This window comes from Falco punctatus (genome assembly GCF_963210335.1).
Source record: "Falco punctatus genome assembly, chromosome: 4".
NCBI classification, from domain to species: Eukaryota; Metazoa; Chordata; class Aves; order Falconiformes; family Falconidae; genus Falco; species Falco punctatus.
This window is the reverse complement of record NC_137583.1, coordinates 24,942,448-24,969,070: the sequence shown is the minus strand read 5'-3', so window position 1 is coordinate 24,969,070 and position 26,623 is coordinate 24,942,448. Positions and strand designations below refer to the sequence as shown.

General features: G+C 38.3%; 1 protein-coding gene across 6 annotated transcripts in view; it reads left to right on the top strand.

Moving 5' to 3' along the window:
* UNKL (unk like zinc finger) overlaps positions 1–26,623 on the top strand; it is a 60,666-nt gene that overhangs the window by 10,694 nt on the left and 23,349 nt on the right. For all 6 annotated transcript variants that reach the window (XM_080387580.1, XM_080387578.1, XM_080387579.1 and 3 more), the window contains 6 exons: positions 2,390–2,523; positions 4,489–4,624; positions 5,352–5,469; positions 9,691–9,775; positions 15,225–15,379; positions 25,632–25,820. In XM_080387580.1, coding sequence (XP_080243706.1) covers positions 2,390–2,523; positions 4,489–4,624; positions 5,352–5,469; positions 9,691–9,775; positions 15,225–15,379; positions 25,632–25,820 — 817 coding nt within the window. The remainder of the gene's footprint in view (positions 1–2,389; positions 2,524–4,488; positions 4,625–5,351; positions 5,470–9,690; positions 9,776–15,224; positions 15,380–25,631; positions 25,821–26,623) is intronic.

Genomic DNA, 26,623 nt, shown 5'->3' with positions numbered 1-26,623 from the left:
GTCAAAAGAAGGTGCTTAGTGAATCAGGGTAGTGGTAGGTATGAGTTTTAGCTGGGGCCGAAGCTGGAAGATAAGCATGTTGTTGCGAGGTATTATAAATGGGTGCAAGGGGAGCTCTTGCTACAGAAAGTGGTCTGTATATACTCAGTAGGAAAGGATTCCAATTTCCAGAGAGCTTTGAAGCCTTGGAGGTTCACAAGTATCACTTACTGGACACTGGAAGAGCATTCTGGGGGAGTATCACTATACACTTGCGCTATTCTTACACTCTTCCCTAGGCATCTGCTATTGGCCACTGTTGGAAACAGGATTCCAGGCTAGATGAACATTTGATCTGAGGTGGTATGGCTGCTATCTTATATCCTTACCTTTGTTATCCCTTATTCCCAACCATCTGTTGGGAGATGAAAACTCTCATTTCACAATACTTGTAGTAAAATTAGTGCCTTTTCATTAGTTTCGTAATCACTTAAAGTCATATTTTGCCACAGAATTCCCTGCTGCATTGTCACATACTGTTTAGTTATATATAGCTTTTCTTTCCAGAAGACTTCCTTCAGTTAGCTAGCTGATGGTTCTTCTGCAAGACATCTGTCCATTTTCTTCTTTTTGACTTTTCTTATTTAGCATTCATGGCATGATGCCACATCAATCTGAATACAGAATGCTTAGTATCTTTGCAATCCTTTTTATTGTATTAGGTAGAGGAGCCAACATATAGCAAGACTGAAACCAAGCTCTGTTCTCTATGTGTCTTTTAATGTGTTACGTGATTGTTTATTGGTGATTGGCTATGTATAGAGCATCAGGAGGAGCTGAAGACATTGTGGCAGGAGTCTGTGTTTAACATCTTGAACCTACAAGTAGGCTGTCTCAAACCTCTTTGATATCTGTGAAAAACAGTCATGTGCCATTGCTTCTCCTGATTTCAGGCATCTGGCATTCATAAGGAAGTCCAAAGTGTTGGATCTTGTTTTTTCTTTAGTGGTCGTTTTGCTTTACAATGGGACACAGGTGTTAGGGTTTCTTTATTGTAAGTAAAGAGCAGAGAAGTAACAGTAGAATCACTGATGCGGGCGTTAACTTTATTCGCCTTAATAACCTTGTTCTTCTACATATCCACCTTAAAGAAAAAACACTCCCCAGGAACTCTTTTCCTTCTCATTGCCTGCACCTTTTCTGAATCTGTAAAGGAAATATTTTGACTGTTTGAAGGGTTTTAGACTTGGCTTTATGTCTGTCTTGTCTTCCTTCCCTTTGAGATATTTTTTTTTGGAGGCTACTTGGGGTCTGGGAAGTTTTTGAAATTATATGTAAATTATATCATAACTAGTTACATTATAAACCACCACACCTTTCAGACTGCTCTTCAGAGATCCTGAGTAGAAATATTTTGGTGTAAGAGGTGAGCTCCTTGAATATTTGTGTCTAGAGAAAGCAGTGCCAATTGAAGATAGAGAGAGGCCTTTGATTCTCATAGATCCACCTCTGGTATTTGATTCCTCACCTTGTTTCTCTTTTGCTGCAAAGTACGTCTAATACAATTATGCTATAGTATCTTTTTTTAAAAAAAATAAGTCTTTTGTACTGATTTGCCATTGTTGAATCTCTGTACAGCTTAATTTTACTAAAATCGTGTAATAAAATTGTCTCAGATTTTTGGTAGAGGTTTCATACTAGTCATACAGTACCTTTTGGTTTGGTAGTAGTTGCTCTGCAGCAAGCTTGTGGTTGCTTACTTGCAAGCCAGTTGTAAATTCTTGCAGAAGAGGTTCCATTTCCTTATAACGCTTGCTGTTTGTTACTAGGTCTCCTGAACATCTCGACACTTTTCTTGCAAAATCTTGTGGTGAGCCAAAAGTAGTTCGGCTACTTTTATATGGTGTTGTAGTCAATAGCTATATTTTGTACCTTCCTTCAGTCATAACTTTTCCAAGGCATATAGTCTTTTGGTATTTAGTTCTCCCTCATAAAGCAGTTCTTCTGTATTTCTGATCACCTTTATTGCCCTTTCTGTGTCTTTTTTAGTTCCACCATGTTCTGCGTGGCAGTGGAATATCAGAAATTAATAGCACATTCAAAATGTTAGCACACCAGCACACAGAGGTACATGTGGGCATTGCTGGTACAAACGTCGTCTGTGTACATAATGCCAGCATTCATTCCTTCATGTGTGCTCTTTGATTTGTATGACATGGCTATTCCTTATGATTGTTTGCCAGCTTCAGTGCAAGTAATGGTTTGAGATTCAGGCAATTTACAATTTGGGCTTGTTAAGAGCTGGATTAAATGACAGAAGTTTGATAGACTTGGACAGGTTTATACTCGGGCAGATAGGATTACTGTAGCTATACAGTTTAGCAGTACTATTTTCTTTCCCCCATTCCAGAGAACTTCAGGCACAGGAAACTTTACAGAATGGGCAGCTAGGATGCGGTGATGGCATTCCAGATCTGCAACCAGGAATTTTAGCAAGCCAGGCAATGATTGAGAAGACCCTTAGTGAAGATCCAAGATGGCAGGGTAATGTTACCTCATCTCCTTTCTCAGTTTCCTTACTGATGCTTCTTCATCCAATTTGTTGATCCTGGGTCTTCACCTGGGAGAAGGTCAAAAACCTTTTTTAACAGAGTAAAGAATCGGTTTATATAAGTAATTTGGGTATTTGTGAACAAATCGTATGTCTGTCACATTTATATTCAGACTGCATTTTACAAATATTTTGTTTTGAAAATGTTTAATAGGTCTTTTTCAGTTTATATGATACAGGTGTTGCTAATCTGTCAATTGAATAAATGTTCTTAAGAGTCAGTAGGAGCTCTGTCTTGTGCTAAGTAGTAGTAATGATTAAAGTCTTCATTTTTGAGTCTAGTGGACTGTTACTCTTTGCTGAGCTTGACTAACAGGAATGAAGTAGAATATTAAACAGAAAATTGGAGCAGAATATTAAAACACAAGAATGTCTTGAAAGTGTGATACTAGATTTCTTAAAGTAAATCCAATTGCCCTAGTTCTCTTAAGGCTTTCAAAGCTAGTTTTCATGTTCTTGGTTTAGACTTGCTTATTATGTAGCCAAAGATATTAGCATCAATCAGATATTCTTAGAGCTCTTGCCCATATTTTACTTTAGAAAAGACTGCCAGTTAACAATTACTTTCACAAAATTCATGTGGGGACAGTAATACAGGAAGAGGTCACGTGAAGATGCTGTCTCTAAGGAATTCAAGGGGAGATAATTGTATGAAACTTGTGGCCTCTATATTTTTAAAGTCTGCAGGTAAGTTCCAACTATTTAAGTACTGATAATGCATAGAGCTTAATTGTCAGCTCTAGATCAAAAAATATTGGATGTTTGACGTAAAAAGACAGCAAAATTGAGTAACTACAAGCACTTTTATTGCATTCCTTGCATTGTGACGGGTCTGTGGTTTATAATGTTGTATGGCTTCTGTCAATCCCTGTAAATCTGGTGAGATTGCACATAGTTTTTGGGGATTGAAAATCATCCAACTAGTGATTTCAGCCTGTTTTCCTAAGTCTTTAATAGAGCTTATTGAAAAGAACTGAACAAAGATAGACTCCGTGTGATACTCTGATTAATAATCTTTGCCATTTGAAAGTACATCATTAATGTTTCTTTGAGGATGTTTCATCAGCTAGTTTTCCACAAAACCTACAGGAGTCTTGTAATATTGTGCAGTTTGTTTTTGAGAACATCTTAGGCTAAAAGGTTTGCTGAAATCAAGATACGTGACATTGACTGCTTCTGTTTTACCTACATCCATTTTCCTACCTTAGGAAGAAGTGTGATTGGTTTAACATGATTTACTTCTCACAAACTCATGCTTGCCATTAGCTAAATTGTACCTTCTGATTTCTTTACTTGCTGCATTGTTTTTCTGAATTTCTCTGTTTCTAGACAGAACCTTGTTTGTCATCTCCTAGTTCCTCCTTCCAGGAATCAAAGATGTAGAGACAGAGGCAAAGCTAGAGAAGAGGCTCTAGAATTTGTCCAGGAAGATTTTACCGAACCACCTTAACATGCCTTAACATGAAAGCAGTTTTAGTGAAATAAGGGCTGTCAACAATAAACTTAAGAGAAATCCAGATAAAAAATTGTATCAGTTTTTAGTGTTTTTCTTACTTAAATAAATAATGTATTTTCAGGTATTCATTTAAAAAAAAAAAAGTTAAATGTGTGTAATGAGAATTGCCAGAGGGTTTCTCAACCAATAGGTTGCTAGTGCTTTATTTGTGTACTTTATTGTAATACTGCTATTGAAGATAAAAGTAATGAAGATTGCTTTGCATGCAAATGTGTTAGATTTTAATTTTTAAAAATGCAGGAGTCTTAAGTTTTATAAGAATGAAGGGGTCTGTGAACCATAATTTTTTTACAAAAAGTAATGTGTTACCTAAGCCTCACTAAAGACACTCTGAATGCAAAACTTAGTTGTTTATTTCTCTTAATTGTTGACCTGTTTGCAGACACAAATTTTGTATTAGCTGGCTACAAGACAGAACAATGTACCAAGCCACCCAGACTCTGCCGCCAGGGTTATGCATGTCCACACTATCACAATAGTCGAGATAGAAGACGGAACCCCAGAAAATTCAAATACAGGTACATAAATACATATTGCAAATAGACTCTTTGGTCAGTCAGTTGTTAATGGACTGATCTGTTTTGATTCTTCTGTAATACAATTGGATATTCCTAATGGAGTAAACCCACATCTTTCCCCATACCTTTGATAAAATATTTTTTTAAAAAATATATCTGTTCAGAATGATTTCAAGAAAGTTCTGAAGACAAAACCTGTGAAGCTGTAATGGAAATACCCTTCTTGTGAAGCATGAAAAAAAAATCTGTAGTTCTTAGTGAAAACTGGAGTCACTAGATCAAACCTTCTTTGTTATGAAAAGATCAATTGTAATTTCAGTCTTTTTTTCTGGTTTTGTTCTATAATTTTCCATTTCTAGGCAATATTTTTAGGACCAAAATTTAATGAGTCTCCTCTCTTACTTTTCATTGTTACATCATTTGTCATTACATCATTTTATATCATTCTCGTACACTGTGGGTGGTTTTTTTGGTGGGTTTTTGTGCAGTGATACAAACGGGCTTTGCTTGACAGTCTCAGGACTGTGAATAAATGTCATTAGACAGAAGATAGATAGAATCCTACTAGCTAATCTTTCTGTCCAAAAATTTCCAAAAAGTTAGAGTCTCTCAGAATTTACAACTTTTTAGGTCCCAGAACCTAAGATTCTGAGAATTAGTAGGAATTTGTTTGAGACTTGTGCGAGGAAGCAGATACAACTATGTTCTGAACATGACTTTTTTCTAGGTCTACTCCTTGCCCCAGTGTAAAACACGCAGATGAATGGGGTGAACCTTCAAGGTGTGAAAGTGGGGACAGCTGTCAATATTGTCATTCTCGCACAGAGCAGCAGTTTCATCCAGAGGTAAGAACTATGTTTCTACTTGGGTTTAGTGATTTCAAATGTATTATGGATTAGATTATTGAAGATATTATTTATGAAAAACATGAACATTTCATTCAACACTTCCAGTCGTTGAGGTATTTGCTTAATCAATACAAAATTTGCTAAGAAATAGTTACTTGTACTGTTGTGGTTTTCACTGTACTGCTTATGAAAAACTAATTAATGTTCTCTGGATTTGGGCATAAATAAGTGTGTTCTCTTTTTTACCTAACATCTTGAGTTGGTGATGAAGTCACAATAGTAATTGCTACTCCATAACTTGGGACGAATTTCAATTTTAAATGTAGTTAAAAAAGCTTTATTGTAAATAATTAAGAGAAATTTAATAGGTCAGGAGGAGGTGGAAAGAGCAGAAAACTCCTAGTGGCTGAAGTAACCAGAAAAACAAGGTGATTTTGGATTCCTCTGTAGGCAAAGTCATTCTCACTTTGTTGGATGCTTGAGCATAAATGCTAGGGAAGAGAGCAGTGCCATACTGAGGTCTGCTAAGATTTAATTCTTACATGACACTATGAAAGTATGTGCCAGTTAGTGGAAACAAACATGATACTGAAAAGACATGTTGTGCTAGAAACTGCCTGTACAACACTGGATGTTTGTTTTCATTTTGGGACCTTTTAATGGACATTAAGAATTCAGAGCAGGATGTAATTTCTTGCATTAGAAAGTTCAGTGCTTCGTAAGGTATAAGCAAAACCTTTCCAGCAATGGCTGATTTCTCTTCCAATTATGAAGATTATTGAAGGCATCTCAAGACCATATTAGGAAAGGAATTCTTAGTATTCTAACTCCAAGATTGTTGCAAACTTCATGCCGTACATTCCCTATCATAAGTTGACCAGCTACATCTTTAATACTAAATAGGTGTCAGCTATCTCTACTCTTGAGATGTTGCTCCAGAATGTCACTGTCCTGATTATCAGAGATTTTATAGTCCAGATTTACTGCAGACCATCTAATTTCCTCTGCATCATATCCCAGCCCTTTTCTGTAGTAAAGGTGTCTTCCTGCTTAGTATTGCTACCATACTTTTTATTTATAACAAAGCTATGAATGGAAGTGCTAAAATACAAGGCAGAACCTTGAGTTCTGCCACTAGTTTTGTCTGTTGCCTTCCTCTTTCATACCATCCATTGTTACCTCTCCACTACTCAATTTAACAGCAGATATGTAACATTAGTAAGAGTCATGTTCTTCATTATCTTAATTAATCATACCGCATCCTTTATTGAAGTCCTTACTACAATGACCACATTTCCATTTTAGAGAAGGACCTTTGATTTATCAAAGTTACATGGTGAGTCTACCATGATGTGCCATTGCGAAGTGTACTTTTAATTTTATCCCATTTCTTTCTGTCTTTAATCTAAATGGTGATAGACTGAATAATTAGTGGACATGCAGTGACCTAAGTCAGCTATTTTTGCTCTTCTCAAGTATCTGAGCTACTTAGATGCTCATATAAATGTATGTGGCCCAACTTAAATGCCTCCATGCAAACGCACATAGCATGGGGAATGAACAAGAGGAGTTAGATGTGTGTGCACCTGTGGGGCATGGGATCTTATTGGCATTACGGAGACAGGGTGATGTGGCTTCTCTGACTGGAGTGTTGGAACGGAAGGCTACAGGCTCTGTAGAAAGGACAGGCAGGGAAGATGAGGAGAGGGTGTTGCCCTCTATGTCAGTGACTACCCGGAGTGCATGGAGCTCCGCCTGGGGATGGCTGAGGAGCTGACTGAGAGCTGGTGGGTCAGGCTTAAAGGGAGGGCAGGGACAGGTGACATTCTAGTGGGGGTCTGCCACAGGCCACTTGACCAGGAATCTTGGTTATCACATTCAGGAACAGCTTGATTCTGCTGTTAATAGATGTCCTGGTTTCAGCTGGAATAGAGTTAATTTTCTTCTTAGTAGCTGGTGCAGTGCTGTGTTTCGGATTTGGTGTGAGGACAGTGTTGATGGCACAAGGATGTTTTTAGTTGTTGCTTGGTAACGTTTGTATTAAATCAAGGGCTTTTCAGTATCTCAGGCTCAGCCAGCAAGAAGGCTGGAGGGGCATGGGAAGTAGGGATGGGACACAGCCAGGACAGCTTCCTTGAACTGGCCAAAGGGATATTCCATACCATGGGACATCATGCTGAGTATATAAGCTGGGGAAAGAAGAAGGAAGTGGGGGGACATCTGGCATTATGGCATTTGTATTCCCAAGTCCCTGTTACGTGTGATGGAGCCTGCTTTCCTGGAGATGGCTGAACACCTGCCTGTCGATGGGACGTGCTGAATTAATTCCTTAGCTTGTGTGCACAGCTTTTGCTTTACCTATTAAATTGTCTTTATCTCAACCCGTGAGTTTTCTCAGTTACTCTTCCAATCCTCTCCCCCATCCGGCTGTAGGAGGAGTGAGCGAGTGGCAGCGTGGGGCTGAGTTACTGAGTGGGCTTAAGGCACGGCAATGGATAGCAGCTGTGTTCTTGGCTGTGACTAGGAAGTTAGTCTTCTGTAAAGATTTAGTTCTTTGAGTTTGCTGTCTGTCTTGTAATACTGTTGTGTGTAGACGATGTGTCCATCTCCAGAATCAGTCTTTGAGGTGCAAGCTCTGTCCCCATAGTATTTTGGTATTAGCTATATTAGCACTTCTTATATCTGTAGCATTTACCAGAAGGTACTCCACACCATCTGGGTAGCTCATAGAATCAGGAAGGCTACTTTTTGACTAGGACCTCAAACCAAGACTGAATTGCCAATCACACATCTTTTGTTGAAATTATTTGGAAGTCAGCTCTTCTGATTTTTTTTTTTTCTTTTGCATCATTAGCGTTGTGTATACAACATTAGGGTTTTATATTTAACCAATAAACAGGAAACAGGAAAGAAAGGAGATGGGCCCAGCTAAATTTCCTAGTTCAGGTGTGGTATCCACAATGATTCCTCCTTTTATTGCAATGCCTATGATAGCTCCCGGTGAAAGTTGTGGAAAGATCAGTCCCATTGCATTGTTTAAGCGTGTCATTTGGGTAAATATTTATCTGCAGTATGGATGTTTTGTTGCTTGTTCAGAGTTCAAGGAAAAATAAATCATGTGTAAAGTGATAAACATAGTTTCTCGGATGATCTTTGAGTTATGCATGACTAGTAGTGAATATAGCAACTAAATTTTCAGCCTCAATTCAAAATCACTTACGAGAGGGAAATTTATATAATATGCTTAAAATAGCTCTAAAATAAAGAGCTTACAGAACCAGTTGTTGATTTTTTTTTAAAATACATAATTTCATTTTGTGTGTTTGCTTCAATGCTTAACTCCAAGGTAAATATTTTTTTACATAGCATATGCAAAAATGCCAACAAAGTGGCATTCTGAACTAAGAATTATTACTTACTGAGTCATGAATCACTCAACTGACACTGAAAGCCAAAGAGCACAATACCAAGGTTTGGGGAACAAAAAGATCCCTCTGCTATTTACCACAGACTTAAAAATCAACAGAATTATTTTTCTAAAGAATCTATGTGATTTTAAATAGGTTCTTAATATTGTTCTAATATGATAATATGTCAGCCCCTCCTCCCAGCCTTGTGAGATCCAAGCATCATCAAAGATCCTGGTAGATCAATAGACTGAATCTGGATCTTAGTAGCAATTTTTATAGTCATTACTGTCATGAACAGGCAGTATCACTTCAGTTCTCATGCACTCAGTCAGGTTAGAGAAGGACATTTGAATGTTAGGGTGATTTTGAATATTAGAGGTGTCCTAATGAAGGAACTGTGTTGAGAAAAACCATGCTGGTTGTTTTTTCAGCTGTGTACACTGCTCTGCTACATAATTTCTCCTGGAAGATTCCTTAAAAGTGACTTTGAAAATTTTGTTCCTGGTGTTTGACTTGTTTCTTTACATGGAAAACCAAAGCAGTCTAAATACCGCTTTTCTAAAATATTACTGTTATTTACTATTTATTATTGTACAAAAGAGAGTTAAGATTCTCTTGTCTCAGATTTGCTTTTCTTAAAATTCTGCTCTTCTATTTGATTTTTTAAAACCATCTGAATTTTCTGAGAAAATGGTGTAATATATTTTGTTAGCAAATATTCAGAATTTTTTATTTAAAGGTTTTAAAATTTTCTGTTTTTTCATTATGTAACAAATGTTTAGGTTAACCACCCTTCTGTTTTGTTTAGATATACAAATCTACAAAGTGCAATGACATGCGCCAAACAGGTTACTGCCCACGTGGTCCATTTTGTGCGTTTGCACATGTTGAAAGTAAGTAAGAGAACGGTTATTTTGTATCAGTGTTCATAAAAATGAACCATCATTTCTAAGCATCAGTAGCAGGAGTGACTTAGCATCATTAATTTTAATGCATAAATGGTATTTGATGTCAGTTGTTTTTAGAAATTCATTCCATGTTTTCTAATACTATACATTACCATGGAAGCTTGCATCATTTGCATCAAATTTGCATCAGCAGTAAAACAGGAGGTGCTTTTCTTTACAAATGCAGCTTGTACCTGTAACTTCTTGAGCTTGATTTAGCAATTGTCTACACACATGCTTGACTTTTCAAAATATATTAGCTGTCATATTGAAACCTATAGTAAACTTCTCAGGTAAAAGTTAAACATCCTTGCAAGTATTTGCAGAACTAGGGCCTTAGCAAAACTGAAAAAAACTGCAGAGAAAATCATGTGAGCTGTCCTCTTTCCTCCATAGCCCAAACACATCTTCACTGTACTCAAAACTGTTATGTACAGAAAAAAGGAAGAGGGACTATTTTTTTTTTTCCAAGAGAGCACTCAGTTCTTCAGTATGCAACTATGCAGATGAATTCTGGGTATGCATCCTCAGATTCTTTTTAACAGTAATATCAATTTAAGTTACCCCTACACAGTTCCGGTACTCCAGAATGTGAAGTGAGCAGTTGCTGCCAGAACTATTCATGCCTCCTTTTCAGTTGTGATGCAAGGCAGAACTTGAAGCATTTCTATGTAACTGGTTTCTTATAGGTTATAAATCTTTTCTTTTTTGATTACGTAGGTTTTGCTTGATTACATGATCAGTAAAAACTCATATTTATTTTTCAAAAATTAAAAAAAAAGTCTGCTCCTTTCCTACTTTTTGCCTTCTGCTTCTAGAGCTGAGAAGAGGTATGAGAGACCCTACCTACTTTGGAAAGCTCCAAATTTCTGCAATTAAGTAGTATTTATCTTATGATTCTCTAATGATAAGTAATGGCAGTCTCCTCTCTCTGTCTAACCTGTCTAGGCAAATGTGATGTTCTAGACAACCGTTGTGTCACTTGCTTACCCAAGAGACTGTCAGTGAATGGAGTCAGTCTTGCTGCCCACAGCTCTTGTTTCTGAGAATCTGTGGTACGGTCAACTTGTCTTTTAACTTCTGTGGGATGTTCAATTTTACTTTTCCATGTTTTTTTTACTCAGAGAAGAGGAAGGGTAAAACACCTCCTGTGTTTATTTCAAGAAGCCCATTATTCTAAGACGTAGCAATTCTTCAAAACATTATGACAATGAAGTCAGTGTTGACTGTTCCTTCATGTCTGAAGCAGCTCACTGCCTTCACTTTCATGTTGTTGGGGCTGTCTCCTTAATCAAGTCCTTCATAGTTTGCCAGTGTTGCCAAGTACTTCTTTGACTCAAGAAAGTCTGAAAATACAAATTTGTTACAGAAGTAATTTATGGCATTGGGTTTGCTGTCTCTTTGTATGATAGATGTTTTTTCTTTCTGAAACAACTGAAAGAGAGTGATTTAAACAAATTCACGGCATACATACGGCATGCTATAATTGTGACATGCTACAAAACTCCTATGAGAGCAGACTACATATTCTCTGTTCTCTTCCTTAGAGCATAATGAATGCTGTCTCCCTTCTTGCCTCTCCAGCGTGGAGAGCGTACAGGATAAACTCAGCAGAGCTCTTGGACATTGCGGTTCTTTTGAGACCTCATCATGATCTACTTCTGGGTGTCTTGGTCATTAGTATCTTTTAACAGTCCAGTTGATGCTTGATTCCTGTGAGAGGAATCATTCTCACAGGCAACTGTCATTGACAATAACCAAGGTTTCCATCTCTAAGGAAAAGTTAAGCATTTCCCAGGCTAAAGATAAAAAGGACTGAAGGAGAGTCCAAACTTTATAAGATAGCATGCTGATCTTATTATCCCTAAGGGATACCTTTCTGATCTGTTTCTAATCCTTCTACTACCCCAGTCCCATTCTTTCTTCTACTATGTAGGATGAATTGTTATATTCTTTAAAAATTTCCAGAGCTCTGATAGAATTCCTGAGACATTGAACATGTTAGCAGTGACAACTGAGAAGCAGCAGCTTAAGTTTCTCCACATAGTTGCATTAGACAGAATTTTAGGTCTATCAGAAGAGACTTGTATGACTCAACCAGCATGCTCTGGAACTCCTTAGGTTGCATCATCTGGAATGAAAACTGTATAAGGGAAATCTTGACAAATGAACTTGTAATCTTACAACAGTACCCACCCCCTGTCTCTGGCAGTCTGAATAGTCCATCAGAATTTAGGGTTTTAATTACTGTCAGCAAGAGTGCCTTTCTGCTGTTGGCAACAGCTTTAAGCTGAGTTCAGCAGCTCTGACATCCTGCCTCCTGCATCTGTAGAATAAAATGATTTATGTCCCTTCCATATGAGGGAAGGGGACAGAATGGTTTCAGAGCTGTAGTTGTCATCATCAGTATAAAAAGTGTGACACTCTTGGTTCATGGATCTCTTTGAATCACAAATTGTGGGTGTTCTCCATACAACTTCAGTGAAGCCCTAGCTATGTGGGATGGGTAAAGGAAGATATCCCGCCATTCATACATGTATCTTACCATTTTTTATCATTCTATGTGAAATAATTTGTGGAAGCACACATTCTTTGTAATAGCGTTCCTGGTCTTCCCTCAGTGACTTCCTCAGAACCAGCTGACCGTTTTTTACACTTCTCTCCCTCCTTTGTGAAGATTATGAGGAGTATTACTATTCCTCCAAGACTGCTTTTTCCTTGAGGCCCTCGCTGCAGATAGTATTGTCTTATAAATGTCACTCATTGCTTTTTTCCCCCACTCACTGAAGCCCTAGGTCCAGTGTACTCCCAAAGACACTTCGTGATGACATGAGGGAGGACACCCAATCCTGAAAGGCAGAGAAGCAGTGCAATCTGACGTATCACCCTGACATCCTTTGCAAAACAGAGAATAGCTGGGGTACATTGGGACACTTCAGTAACAGACTCTTAAAATAATGAACACCTCTCTGTGGCACTCATGTGTCCACTGACTGCCTGACTACAACTGGCACCTTAACAAAAAATAGAAATTTTTTGAAACAGAAGCACGAGCAGGCTCAAATCCGCTGGTAAGAATTTGGAAACACTTCAAAGGACACATCTCCTGTACAAGAGCTTCTGTTACTGAAGACATTTGCTTCCAGACTGTTTGTCTGAAATCTGGTCTCCTATTGGTGCCAAGATTGCAATAATGAAAATCCTTACTCCTGACTTCATGACAGATGGGATTCCCCAGGTCAGACTTAGCCTGACTGTGGTAATTGTTACGTTCATAATACTCAAGCCTTGTTAGTGCACATTCTGAAGAGGCTATGTAGCAGATAAAGTTTTATCTCAGAGAGAGTACAACTCTTAGTTGTACATAGCATCCTAGGCTACTGATGCATAATCCCTGAACCACCACTGCACTGGCACTGGAGAGCTGAAGGGTTTTTGAGGGCTCTATCTTAATCTCCATGAGCTTTAGTGATCTCCATGAGATAGGCCACCATGTGAGACTGTTGCTTTTCTGTCTGTTGCAACCTTCCAGGACAGCCATAGGTCTTGGAGAAAATAGTTAGGCTGGGAGAAGTCTACATGGTAGAGTTTGCAACTTTTTTTGTGCAGCTGGCCATGGTTGTTTTTTGTTTATTCTTGGAACAAATCAGAATGATGTAGAAGCACACATTCTGAATTTTTTGTGTCTGTGTGACTTGCTATTCCGCTTACTGGTAGTAAGAACTAATCACGCTGTTCCCCCTAAATACCTTGGAAAGAGAAAGGAGAGATTATTTCTCTTTGAAATGTTTGGAAGGCAGTTTTATACTACCCTTTTAGGATCGTATGACTACTTACATTTACTTATAGAATATTGGATGTGTATGTGGTTGTGTCAGGGGAAAAAAAGCTAATGAAGATTTAAGGGAGAGCATGAATCAGATAGTACTTCTGTGACAGCGTGAGGGTTGACTGGACATAAAGTGGCTGGCTGTACTGCTCTGGGCAAGCAGCTGTACAATGAGGGGATATGTAGTGAGTGAATTACAAAAGGTCAGTGCATCTGTTTCTACCTTCCCAACTGTTCTTTGCACTCTCATTCTGTAGGCAGAATGGCAGAGGTCTAGTGACACCATTTCTGCAATCCCTATGGTTTCTTTTTTTCTTTTTTTTTTCTTTTTTTTCTTTTTTTTTTTTTTTTTTTTGGTGTGGCTGGACTGGACTTGTGAGTATAGGGGTACTTACTAGTAGCTTTTTCCTTTCTCTTTTGTGAGCCGCGTCCCTGGTTTTGTAATTTATGGAATACTGGAAATGTTTGGTAAAGCATTGGACCATATAGTAAGAAGGCAAACACTAGATACAAAGAACCCCCATTGTCAGAAACAATCTTCAGCTATGCTATCTCCTCTAAAGAGGTGTGTCTATGTATCTCATACTCATTCTGTTTTCTACTGTGGCTTGCACTTTTGTACACTCTGTCAGAGCTACTTACTGTTTCTGCTAGAGAGAAATGTTTAAATCTGATTTTTAGCTGTAGTTTATCATTACTCCTTCAGAAATGCAGTAGTGGCTAGAGATGAAAAAAATCTTGCCGTACCTGTAGAACATATTAAGAGACTTTGTTCTCAGTCCTGACTTCTTTACTTTGATGTCTTGTGTGTGTGGATTATGAGGTGAGGAATGTTATTAACTGTAATTGCTTACTAAAGTAAACATTTTTTTATTAACGCATCATTTGCCTGTAAAACTAGAAGTCTCAATCTTGATATATTGCACAGTTAAAGAATCAAATGTCAAAGATGTTTAATAGTTTAACAAAGTAGCCTTTGGCAAACTGTGAAGTAATTGTTCAGTCACCTTGAGTTGAATTTTCTGGTATGAAAATTAACAAGTCATTGGTCATAATTTACGTATAAGTTAAGAATGAACTTTCTTAAAGGTTATTGTTGCTTTTTAAATTAAGTAGTATGAGTCCCATGTTCTCTTCACATTGTTTTATGATTTAAGTCAGTTGGTTCTAGACTGGAAAAATAAAGAACCTTATAATTATGATACTACTGTTGCATTTCCAGTCAGGAGTTCTAAAAATGTTATCTTTAAGCCCTGGTATGATAGAGATTCTAGAAAATAAAGCAAAATCTAGAATACTTTAAATATATTAATTTCAATCTACTTCCCACCAGTTTTGGTTGAGCAAGTAAATAAGAGTATCATATGTTGGTAGCCGCAAATACGTAATGGTGAATTGTATTATTCTTACCTTGCCTTTATGCTTATATTAAAAGAAAGAGATTTCTTGTGTGTGATTGTTGTTTCCACATGATAGGTGCTGTGTTTGGTACTAGGTATGTAATTGTTAAATTCACACAGCTAAGTATCAAATCTGTGTGTAATTTGTTGGGGATTCCTTCAACAGAGGACACCATGAATGTAGTCATACTGCAAACTGGTTGTCAAACAAAGCCAGGCGCTCACCTGTTTTCAACAGACAGCGTAGGAATTGCAAATGAATGGAGCAGCAGTCTTAACTCCACAAACAGCATTACAAATAGCAGTGGGCAGTCTGGAAATGTAAGTGTAAATAATTCTGGAAAAGTTACTAATAATAATCACTGTGCCAATATACAATGTTTATTTTACTTCTTAAATGTCTGGTTTTTATTTATTTGTACTTCAGCAAAAGAGAAAAAAACAACAGCTATAGCAAATATCAGGCAGTAATATTTAACTAGTACTTTAAGCCTAAACGGAATGTCTGCCTTTGGCACCAGATTTAACTATGTATTATTTGTCTTTTCTGTTCTTGTTTTTTGTCTTTAAATGCAGTATTTTGAATGCTACGGAGAGGAACATAATTGTTAATCAAATGCACAACTGTAGGACAGCTTAATTTACATGTCTCTTTTTTTTCTATAGGAAAGGTTTTATTAATGGAAGATCTTGCCTGATTCCAGCCCTCTTCTCTGCCCTAATTTGTTAACATTAGGAATGAATTGATGTCCTACCTGAACATGCTTTATACCTAAAACGTATTACAATGGTGCAGTATATGCAGTGTGTTTGGTAGTAGAAGGCTGTTTGATTACAAAAGTGATAAATGTAGTTTATATTAGCAAATTTTATCAGTTAAGGATGAGGGAGAGAAAGGACAAAGATACATGGCAGAGCTTTTACTGTCTTCCTTTTAGTATCAATTGAAATGGATACTGTTGTTAGATTTTATGTTTGTTGCAAAATAATACATAGCAATAGTGACATCTCTTTCTTTCCTGACTTGTGTTTTTCTTTACCTCATTTGCAGAGTCATAAGTACATACACATTCTCAGAATTTTCACTTCTAGCTTTCCAAGTCTGTTGATCTATACTGTTTCATTAGAAACTAGATAAAAGGACATATTTTAAACAATGTTTAAAAGGAGTTGCCAATAAATAGTGCAATTGTTAAAACTCCTGGGTTTCTTTCATGCAGCTTCATGTTGCTGTCCCGTAGGTTGAGAATAAAGATACCAATATGCCTGTATTTTATCTTTGGTTCCCAGTGCAGAAGTCTGTTTCTGTATATGAAAGGTTCTGAGAGAGGGTCTGTCTTTTTATCTAGGAAGCTAATTTTGTTGTTGCCAAGGTTCTGAAGCTTTCAGGAGACTCATAAAAGCGTCTCTTCTCCCAGAAGCTTCTTAGCCTTTCGTGAATGTTTTAGATACAGCTGAAAACACTAACTATTCTGATACATCTTCCAGCTATGGGGAATCTTCCATATAGATGCATTTTTCTGTTAGTCATTAGTAGTTTGATGAACATTGTGTATATTTTCCATTCTGTGTTCAGTGAGTCTCTGCCTGCACTAGTGTTCAAGTGTGAAAATGGAAAAGTTGACCCTGCTCCCTTCCCCATATTTTCTTCTTGAAGTTTTATTGCAAGTGGCCACCTTTTTTCTGATATTTGGCAAAATATTCTTTCACTTGACTTACCTGCAGCATTGTTCAATGCACTTCTGTTGTCTGGTTCTTTGAATATTCAGTTCCTGATTTTTCATTAGCAGGTTGGTCTTCTGTATTTCCATGTTTAGTTCTTGAGGTTTTTTTGCTAGCTTGCTTTTACCTTCTGCATCTGCTGTAAACTGCTGAATTTTAGTACTTAAATAATCAGTCTTGTTTCCTTCTTCACCCCATTTTCTCTAACCCAGCAACTTGTTTACATTCATGGTTTGTGTTTTTCTCTCTGTTTCAATAAGCTGTCTGTCCTTCTGTCCCCTCCTTTGTTTTCATTCTCATCACTGTCAGACACTGGCTCCAAGTAAACTTAATTTTAGTGGGGTTTATCATGATGAAATTGAAATTGGACTTCCTATGCCTCTCTTCCTTTATGTCTTAAAAACAAGATCTCCTTCTTCATCTTCCAAAATTTATTTCGCACATTCTGTTACAGTGCACTGGGAGAATACCCTACTATTTTATTTGCTTCTAGGGGAAATGGATGATGTAGAATCATAGAATCAGAATGTTTTGAGTTGGAAGGGACCTTAAAGACCATCTCGTTCCAAGCCCCTGCCACGGGCAGGGACACCTTCCACCAGCCCAGGCTGCTCCAAGCCCCATCCAGCCTGGCCTTGAACACTGCCAGGGATGGGGCATCCTGTGGATGGGCAACTGTGCCAGTGCCTCGCCACCCTCACAGTGAAGAGTTTCTTCCATCTAATCTAAATTTACCCTCTTCCAGTTTAAAGCCATTCCCCCTTGTCCTGTCCCTACGTGTCCTTGTAAAAAGTCCCTCTCCAGCTTTCTTGTAAGACCCCTTTAGGTAGTGGAAGGCTGCTATAAGGTCTCCGCAGAGCCTTCTCCTCTCCAGGCTGAACAACCCCAACTCTCTCAGCCTGTCTTCATAGGAGAGGTGCTCCAGCTATTTTCATGGCCTTCTGTGGGCTCGCTCTAACAGGTAGTGCTTGAGAGACCTAAACTCAGTTCTCTGCTTGATCAAAAGCAAAAAATTCCTCTTTGACTGTGAGCAGGTTGCTTAGGTCCCCATTTCTAGAATGTGGCAATACTATTATTGCCAAATTCTATTATATGTGGCAATCTAACGAATTGCCATATTTATAACAAATTATAGCAAACTTTAAATATTAGAAGAATGAGTCCATTAAGATTCTGTATGATCCAGGTTGATAGTGAGGGAGGCTGTAAAACTGTTTTTAAATACATACCTTCTTATCTCACTGATACTGTGCCCTGACATCTTCATTGAAGTTGCTTTGTCAGTTGGACTGCCATCAGTCATTCTTCTGCTTTATCCTTCGCTTACATTTCAGTCAGGAGATAATCTACTTTTCAGCCTTCTTTGGTAAGTGTCAGTTCAGTTTCCATGAAGACCTTCTACACACATCTGTTTCTTTACCCCCATGTTCTGGCTTCTGGTTTGAAGCATCTAATATTATACTTTTGTCAGTCTCATCTCATCACGTGATCTTTGATAGTACTGTTCTTCTCCAGCCTGAGCTCCCTTTGCTTTGTACTCCACCAGCTGTATCATCTAAATGTACTTTACCTCCACGGTGCAGTTTACACAACGTGGTACAGTATTTCCCTTAACTGTAATTTTTCATTCTGATTAGTACTGCTTGTTTCTCCACACTCGCCATTGCCTCTTTTCTTTCTTTTTGTTCTGTTGCTCTAGCAAGTCCTACATTGGCTTTTGTGGCATACACATTTTTTTCTCATATTGCGTCAGAGCTGTGAAGTGCCTCAAGTGAGATTTGGAGTCGTCTTATGCATTGTAGCAACAAATTCACTCATCCTCTTCCCAGTCCTTTGTGTCCTCTTTAGGAGCTGCATTTGTACCAGCAACCTTCAGTTCTTACTGCTTGTTCTTAACCATTACTACTCTTTTGTGCTGTGCTTGGTGTCATCTAATTGCCAGAAGGAGCACTCCTTCTTACTCCTTTTCCTACTACTCCTGGTTTTATGACATAAATCTTGTTTTTTTCAGCCTTTATTTAACTTTAAGAGGGTCTTCCTTATCATTAATCTGTTGCCCTGGTAAAATTAATGTAGCTGAACTCCTCATTATGGGAAATGACAGTAGATTAGGTTTATTGAATATTTCTGTGCATGTAAGTCTTGAAATAGCGTGATCCACGTTTCAGATGCATTGCTTGCACCATTTAAACTTGGATGCCCTACTTGGTTAGTGAAGTTGGTTGTTACCACTTCTTCATATTTGCTTGTATTTCCATTATTTTTAGCATGTCCTTCCATGAATCTTTACCTGTGTAATGTTTCGTCATCCAGTAATCTTTAAGCACCCGTTCTCCTCAGTCACTTTTACTGTCTACCCCTTTCCTCATTCACCTTTGCTGAAAATACCTCTGGCATGCAGTCCTTTGCATTCCATACAGATGTGTCATACTCTGCCACGAGCTTCTGCCTTACCTGAATTTTATCCCTTCATTTCAAGTGTTCTCATTTATATTCTGCAAATATATTGCAATTTAACATACCCAAATGGTCTTCTATGTTGGTTTTTCTCATAATGCCCTAAGAGTTGAATTAATCAGGCTGCCTCAGTGCGTGCAAGCGTAGTCACAGTTGCTGCTTTATACACTTTCTCTAGCTGATTGATTAGCTTTCCAGTGTTATTACAGCAATAGAAAATATATATGATTTTGAGAGACTTTTCAGCCAAAAAAATTCAAGAATCTTATCACCTCTTTAAAACACACTCAGTCATGGGTTAGGGCTATACTGCTGATCTTCTCCATACATCAGGTCTCTTGGTTACTGGTACCAAACTGCAGTGTACCTAAGTCAGGTGATGATATGCAGCAAAGGCCTAGCTGTATGATAAAATCGGTCTGTAAATATTGTTCAAGTTTGTGGCACTGCAAAATTAATAGGAAAACTTGCTGTTTATTCTGGAGATGAAACAGGAGATACATCAAAGATTAATTGCATTTATCAATTGTAGGATATTTATGTTAGCCATTCTAGTTCAAAGTGATAAATCATAGTTTCCTTTTAAGGAGTAAAAGCACAGAAATGTTGGCCGTGATGTCATTATGCCTGGAGTCTGTGATGTATTTAAAAGATTGAATATTTGCATAGGATATATGTTGATTGCAATGAATGGTGATGGGATAACCAGCACCATCTTTTTTTATCAAAGATGTGTAAGTACTTGATCCTGTGTTCGAGTTAGCACAGTTAAGAAGACAGTGCTTGTCAGCTCAGTTGCAGTAAAGATTGTGTGCCTTCATAGGTCATCCTGATTGCAGACTCAGTGCTAACATTCTGTTGCCTTCATTAAGCCTCAAGTTGTCTGTTTTACTTCATAACTAAGATGGCTTGGCTGTGTGCACAGGATCAGTTACCGCACTCATTTGGTAAAGCATAGTTTATTAAGCTGTGATAATGCAGCTGAGCATGAATATGTGTTTATAGTCTAAGTCTTAACAATGGTGATGAATCATGCTTCCTTTACTGTGGTATTGGTGTTCTGAGACAGTGAGGACATAGGAAGTTAGTTGTTGGAGAGCAAAATTAGTTTTACAGCTTAATTAAAAATACCACGTTTCCTCTTCCTGTTGTCTTCCCCTCCACCCCTGACAAACGTAGGCAACATAACAGACATTTAAAGCCACAAAATTGAACACAAATCAAGAAACTCAAGAAGCTGCTGTTTTCCTAGGAAATATAACTAGTTTTATAGGTGTGTTTCGTCATTTTCTTTGTAGAAGTTCAGCTGCAAGCTAAAGCCTTGAGTAGGCAAGAACCAAGGGAAAGAATGTGTCATTTGTTCTGCATGCTCTTTTTCTAAGCAGTTTAGCTGTGGTGAAGGTGACAAATGATTTCTTTATAAGAATCTAAGAGGCCGAGATCTGTGAAGTTACAACATTGTGAGGATGTGACCCTTGTTAAGGCAAGCTTGACATCTTTTGACTTGTGGTGTGTCAGAAATGTGTAGGCATCCTCCTGTAGCATTGAGCAAAGACATAAAGTTGAAAAAATTCTTTTGTAACCTTTGTGAAAGTGAGAGGTAATCTGAAAGGTTTCAAAATGCAGTGTTAATCTTAAAAATGAATCTGTTAAAATTTACAGCTGAGCCTCTGTAAAGAATGTCACCAAATACTGGTCTTTAATTAAAGTAGACTATATCCTTAGGGCTTGAACCTTCCTGTGCTTATGTCTTTGACGATACAGCAAGCAGATTTCCATTTTTAGTAGGGACGCATTGCTGAAGAGTATTTAAATCTGCTGGGCCCTTATCCCACACTCAGAAAATCAATGCTGCAAATTTGAAGTTACCTTTGTAGAGCAGTTACAAAGATCATGTTGAAGGCTTCCTCCAGAGCTGAGGCAACTGTGTGAATTCTAGCTTCTGTTATTTGTACTTCTGTCTTAATAAAGAAGACACCCTCCTCCAAATTAAAAAAAAAATTAAGACTAACAATTGGCATAGATTTTCCTAGCATCAGCAGTGCAGAGGACATTGCTCTTGTTGCACTGATACCAAAATGCAGGTTCTTCAACATTGAAGAACAAAAAGTAAGCACTGATAGTTTGCCTTCCCCCCTCTTGCACTCTTTTTGTTTCTGATACTAATATCACACTCATTTTATGTTAGTACTGACATTTGACTTCATGTTAACTGTGAATCACAAGTCCCTCTTGATACAAAATACATGTTCACTTACTATCTTGACATAAATACTGCATTAAGTTGTATGGCTTTTTCTAGTGATAGGTTTCCTGACATTTCCCAGGTGTTCTTTGTATCTTACTCTGTGCAACGAGCGTGAGAGATGCAAGAGTGGTATACTGTAGCAAGGCATAAGGGATGAATGAATATTTGAGAATAAATTATTTCTTGCCATGTGATGGCAGTGTGACTTACCATGGTTTCTCTGTGCAGTCCACCTAGCCTTGAGTTATAGAGGAGATGAGCTTAGAAGCCTGGACAAAACCAAAGAGGGTCCTGATCAGTGTTGACATTTTGGGCCAGAGCATCTTCACCAGTCTTGGAGGAGTCTCTGACAGAGGAATGGAGTTGGTCTGGAAAATCCTCCATTTACTTCCTCTGCCTCAAGAATTATCTTTGATGACCGTAGATAATGCCCAGAATCAGGTATTCTCCCGAAATATTACCTCCTCTTGCCTCTTGGTAACAGGATATTAGTCTGTGAACCCAACAGGGTATTTCTTATGTTCTTATTAGAAGGATAAAAATACAGTATAGGGGCAGACAGGAGATGAAATCAAAGAATCATTTAGGTTGGAAAAGACCTTTTAAGTCCATCAAGTCCAGCCATAAACCCAACACTGCTAAGGCCACCACTGGACGTCCCTAAGTACTGCATCCACATGTCTTTCAAATATCTTCAGGGACAGGTGACTCCACCACCTCTCTGGACAGCCTGTGCCAGTGCTTGATAACCCTTTCAGTGAAGAATTCTTTCCTGATATCCAATTTGAAGCTCCCCTGGCACAACTTGAGGCTGTTTCATCTTGTCCTATCACTTCTTACCTGGGAAAATGAGACTGACCCCATATCACTACAACCTCCTCTCAGGCAGCTGTAGGGAGCAATGAGGTCTCCCTCAGCTTCCCCTCCTGCAGACTAACCACCCCCAGCTCCCCCCACCGCTCCTTCACAGGGCTGGTGCCCCCGCCCCTTCCCCAGCCCCGTGCCCGTCCCTGGGGCGCTCCAGCCCCGCGGTGTCGGTCTGGGAGCGGGGGGCCCAGCACCGAACCCAGGGTCCCCGCTGCGGCCGCACCAGTGCCCAGCACAGGGGGACGGGCACTGCCCTGGGCCTGCTGGCCACACGGTTTGGGACACGAGCCAGGGTGCTGTTGGCCACCTGGGCACACTGCTGGCTCATATTCAGCTGGCTGTTGACCAAGACTTCCAGGTCCTTTTCCACCAGGAGGAATAAATTCTAAATAATAACTTCAGACCAAAAAGAGTGACTTTTCTGTAGCTGTCTTGTAAGTTGAGGCTAGGTTTGAAATTGATTTTTTTTTCTTGCTTGTCTGTTTAACCTACCATGGATATTGCATGACCCATTTTCTTTTCCTGCTTTATTTGTGTGGGTTCTTTGTATCTTCTTTGCGTGTTGAGTCACACAAATTTTGTGGTGCTGTGTAATCCAGTTATTAAAACTAAACTAACTTCACTTTTCTGAAAAATATTAATGACGATGTAGAGGCTGTCTCTGTCTATTGTCATCCTGGTGGGCTCTTCAGAGATTAAGACCAAAAGCCCCAACATTCATGTAATCAGATAATGCTGCCTGCATCTTTGGGGGTTGAGCAACTGTTTTAGTTTAATATAGTTTTCCAGAGCAAAACTACACAAATTTGTATTGTAAGCTCTTAATGCTTACAGCTATATATACACATTAATACCACCGTTAATACCTGCTCTAACTAGAAGAATCACGTGAGTGGCACCTTGTGGTCTTACCTAAGTCTACATACCTGATATCATCTGATCTTGAACAGTAACTGTGTGCCTCAAGCCCGGTACTTCTGGGTGAACAAGGGCATCGTTTCCCACTTAAGGCTTTGTTCCTTAACGGCTCTCTTCCCTTCCTCCATCTTCCCCTGATCTTCATTAGGTCACAGTGTAGGAAAGCAACCATGATGTACATGTTCCTGTGTCCGTAAAATAATCTGTGTTGCCTGCCTAGCTGAAAGAGTGGACATCAAATATGCATCCAAGAAATATTCTCTGCAGATCAGGGAACTCATCCTTAAATTGAGTCAGTAGTTTATCTAAATTAGTACCTTTCTTTGGGTGTTAGTTTACCTTTGCTGTCCAGTCATTTTATCTTACTTATTTGTCTGCTGCATTAAGCAGTCTTGTGCTACCAGAAGTGTTAAAGGAGAAATTTACACAGACGTGGGTACCACTAGGTTTGCTTTAATCACAACTCTGAGCTGGGTCACCACCCCAGTGAGTGGCAGAGAACCAAGGGATACAGCACAGCTTATTTACACTTGTCAAATCATTAGTCAGCATCTGAAGTTTTTAGGAGTTTCCTTTGGTCTTGTCAGTTCTACAAATCCATCACCTGACCCATAAAGAAGTTTTCAAAAATCTTCTGGTATAGAACTGAATGCCTTAGCATGGTTTTATTGACGGGAAAAAAAATAATTTAATTTCGCTGAAGAGCAATGGTTTTTTTCCTGGCAGTGTCCTTTTATTTTCTTTTTCCCACTAGCATAAAGAAAGGATTTCAGTATTTTGGAGCTGAAATTATGTGCAAACTTAGCATCGCCCTGGACAAGGGCAATCCTCAGTTTTGCATTTAGAGTAAATGGCAACAGAAAGAGAATGTTGCATGTTGTAAAAAGCTTGTGGTCAAAACATGAGTTCTTCAGCCTTTGAATTCAGAAGGAATTTTGTCAGAGCTTGCTGCGGTACCCACTCTTCTACTTCTGTCAGCTCTCAGGGTATATGTACATTTTAGACTGCTCTGTAGAGAAGCTGTTTTTGGATTTCAGAAGCAACCTAATTCCAGAACTCCACACAGATAAGGTTGTGACAGGAGATGTCCTATAAGGATAGGAGTGAGTGAATGTGTAGGTAATACTCTTCAGTGTTGGAGGTGAGTGTTTTCTCACCCTTTTTTGAGGGTTAAGACCTCATCTAGGTTTATGTCTGTCCTCTACCTGATACACAGGAATTTTTCTGAAGTTCCTGCTCAGGAGGGGCGTTTTGGGGTTATACTGTTCTGGGGAGAGAGGTGTCTCCTGTTAAAATCCTGATTTGCTTCAATACTTCCACATTCCTCAGAGCATAGAGTAAAATTAAGGGTTAGGGTTATACCTAAGGTGAGAGTTTAAAAGTAAACTGTATAGTTATTCTTGTTTAGTCTGTCTGATTCAGTGTGTATTTTGTATTTAAACAAGCCAAAACAGCTTTGGCAGAATTTCACTCCATTGTTGTATTGACTAGTTCAGTTCCTCGAGAGCTGGCAGATTCTGTTCAGAAACAGGCACAGAAGGAGTGAAATGTGTATCATCACCGAGTGTTCTCACCACTGAACTGTTCGGCATAAATGTAGGATGCATCTATGTCCATACTGCCTTTGTGAGTCTACTTACAAATTTAGGTTAAGAAAATTGAACAGTTTACTTAAGAAATGTAGAAACAAGCAATATCCACAGTTTCACTCAAACATATTACTGTAGGATGCTGGCACCTGAGTTCACAAATTTCAGAACTGAACTTTTAGTAAAAAAATTGTCTAGACCTACATACAGGTTGTACTTTCAACTTAAGCCTTCTACTTTAGAAGTTTAAAATTCTCTTAAAAACACGTAGCAGAACTAAAAATTATAAATTCAGTAATGTTTTTAAATGTTTTTAAAATGTTAGTTTATTCATCAGTAAACGTTTTAATATTGAGGAATCTCAGAACAGTCTTTTGAGATTTACAAACAAGCACTGAGATTCTTTTTGCCAAGATTATACTTGTCTTTTTCTTTTTGAACTGCTTGACTTGATCTGGATGAATTCATTTAAAAGAGTAAAATGTTGTATAATGCTTGCATTAAACTGTAAATTAAGAAACAATATTCTGGTGTGTACAGATGCATTATCTTTTGAAGTCTGTATATTTACGATAGCTACTCCATGTTACTTCTGTCATCTGCTACTTTTTTAAGCTAATACCAAAAATATGTACAAATAAACCAGTGTTAGTGTTGTATTGGCATGACTGAAATTAATTTATAATTTCAACTGATCATGTTACAGGGAGACTATAGCTGTAAACAAAAAATATCATAGAGTATATTAGACACTGTTTTCTGTCTTCTACAGATTTCCTGTTCTTCAAGTCCAACTGTAACATCAAGTTCTGGTAGCAGTAGTTCTTTATCACCCCTTGGACCTCTTTGTAGACAGAGATCATTAGGGAATGGCGTTCTGTGTTCTGAGTCTAGCACGTCAGGTGTTTCTTCACCAACATCTAGCTATCCAAAAGCACCAGGCTTTGAACGAGAAGATCAGGTATGTGAATAATATGGGTCTAGAAGTACAAATGTAGCCTTCAGTTAAATTAGATTCAGCAGAAAATGTTGTCTGCCTTATGTATCAGCACTGATTTGGGTAATTTAGAACACAGTTTGGAACCCTTTTCTTCAGTGAGCTAAACTGCATCAAATTACAGTTGTCACAGGCCAGGAACACTCATGCAAACAGTCATTGCAGCTCTCCTGACGTGCAGTAAATTCTAACTTTGCAGGAATTAAGTGACTGTCATTTTGAGCCTGTGTTTCCAAGAACAGAACAAGATAACAATGGAAAAAAATTCATATCTAGACTTGGTAGGATTCAGTTTTAATTGTTGAAAATTGATGGTGAAAGGATGAATTACTTTCTCGCTGTTGATACTATTTATGAGTTCCAATCTTAGATTAATTTCAGTCTGTTTCTTCTCCCACCTGCAGCTGCCTCTCTCCTGGGACAAGTTCATTGTTGAGACAGACATAGATGATAAAATATAACAAGCTTCTTAGAGAGAGATATGTAGCATTAGCAATGAGAGGAGAGTGGTTGAAATATAAGTTGGTGAGGAGTTACAGTCCTTTAGTCTGGAGGTGGGGAGAAAACAAGCAATGCTAGAGACTGTTGGGAGAAGGGAAGACTGATATTTTTCAGGGATATGAAACAGCTCTGATAGCCTGCGAGAAAAAAGATGAAAGCCCAGTATTTACCTGTTAAAGTATTTTTTTCTTTCTGTATTATAATACTAGTTACACTTCTAAATTGTCAGAAAGGACCTATTTTAAAGGAGCTCCAATGACACATTT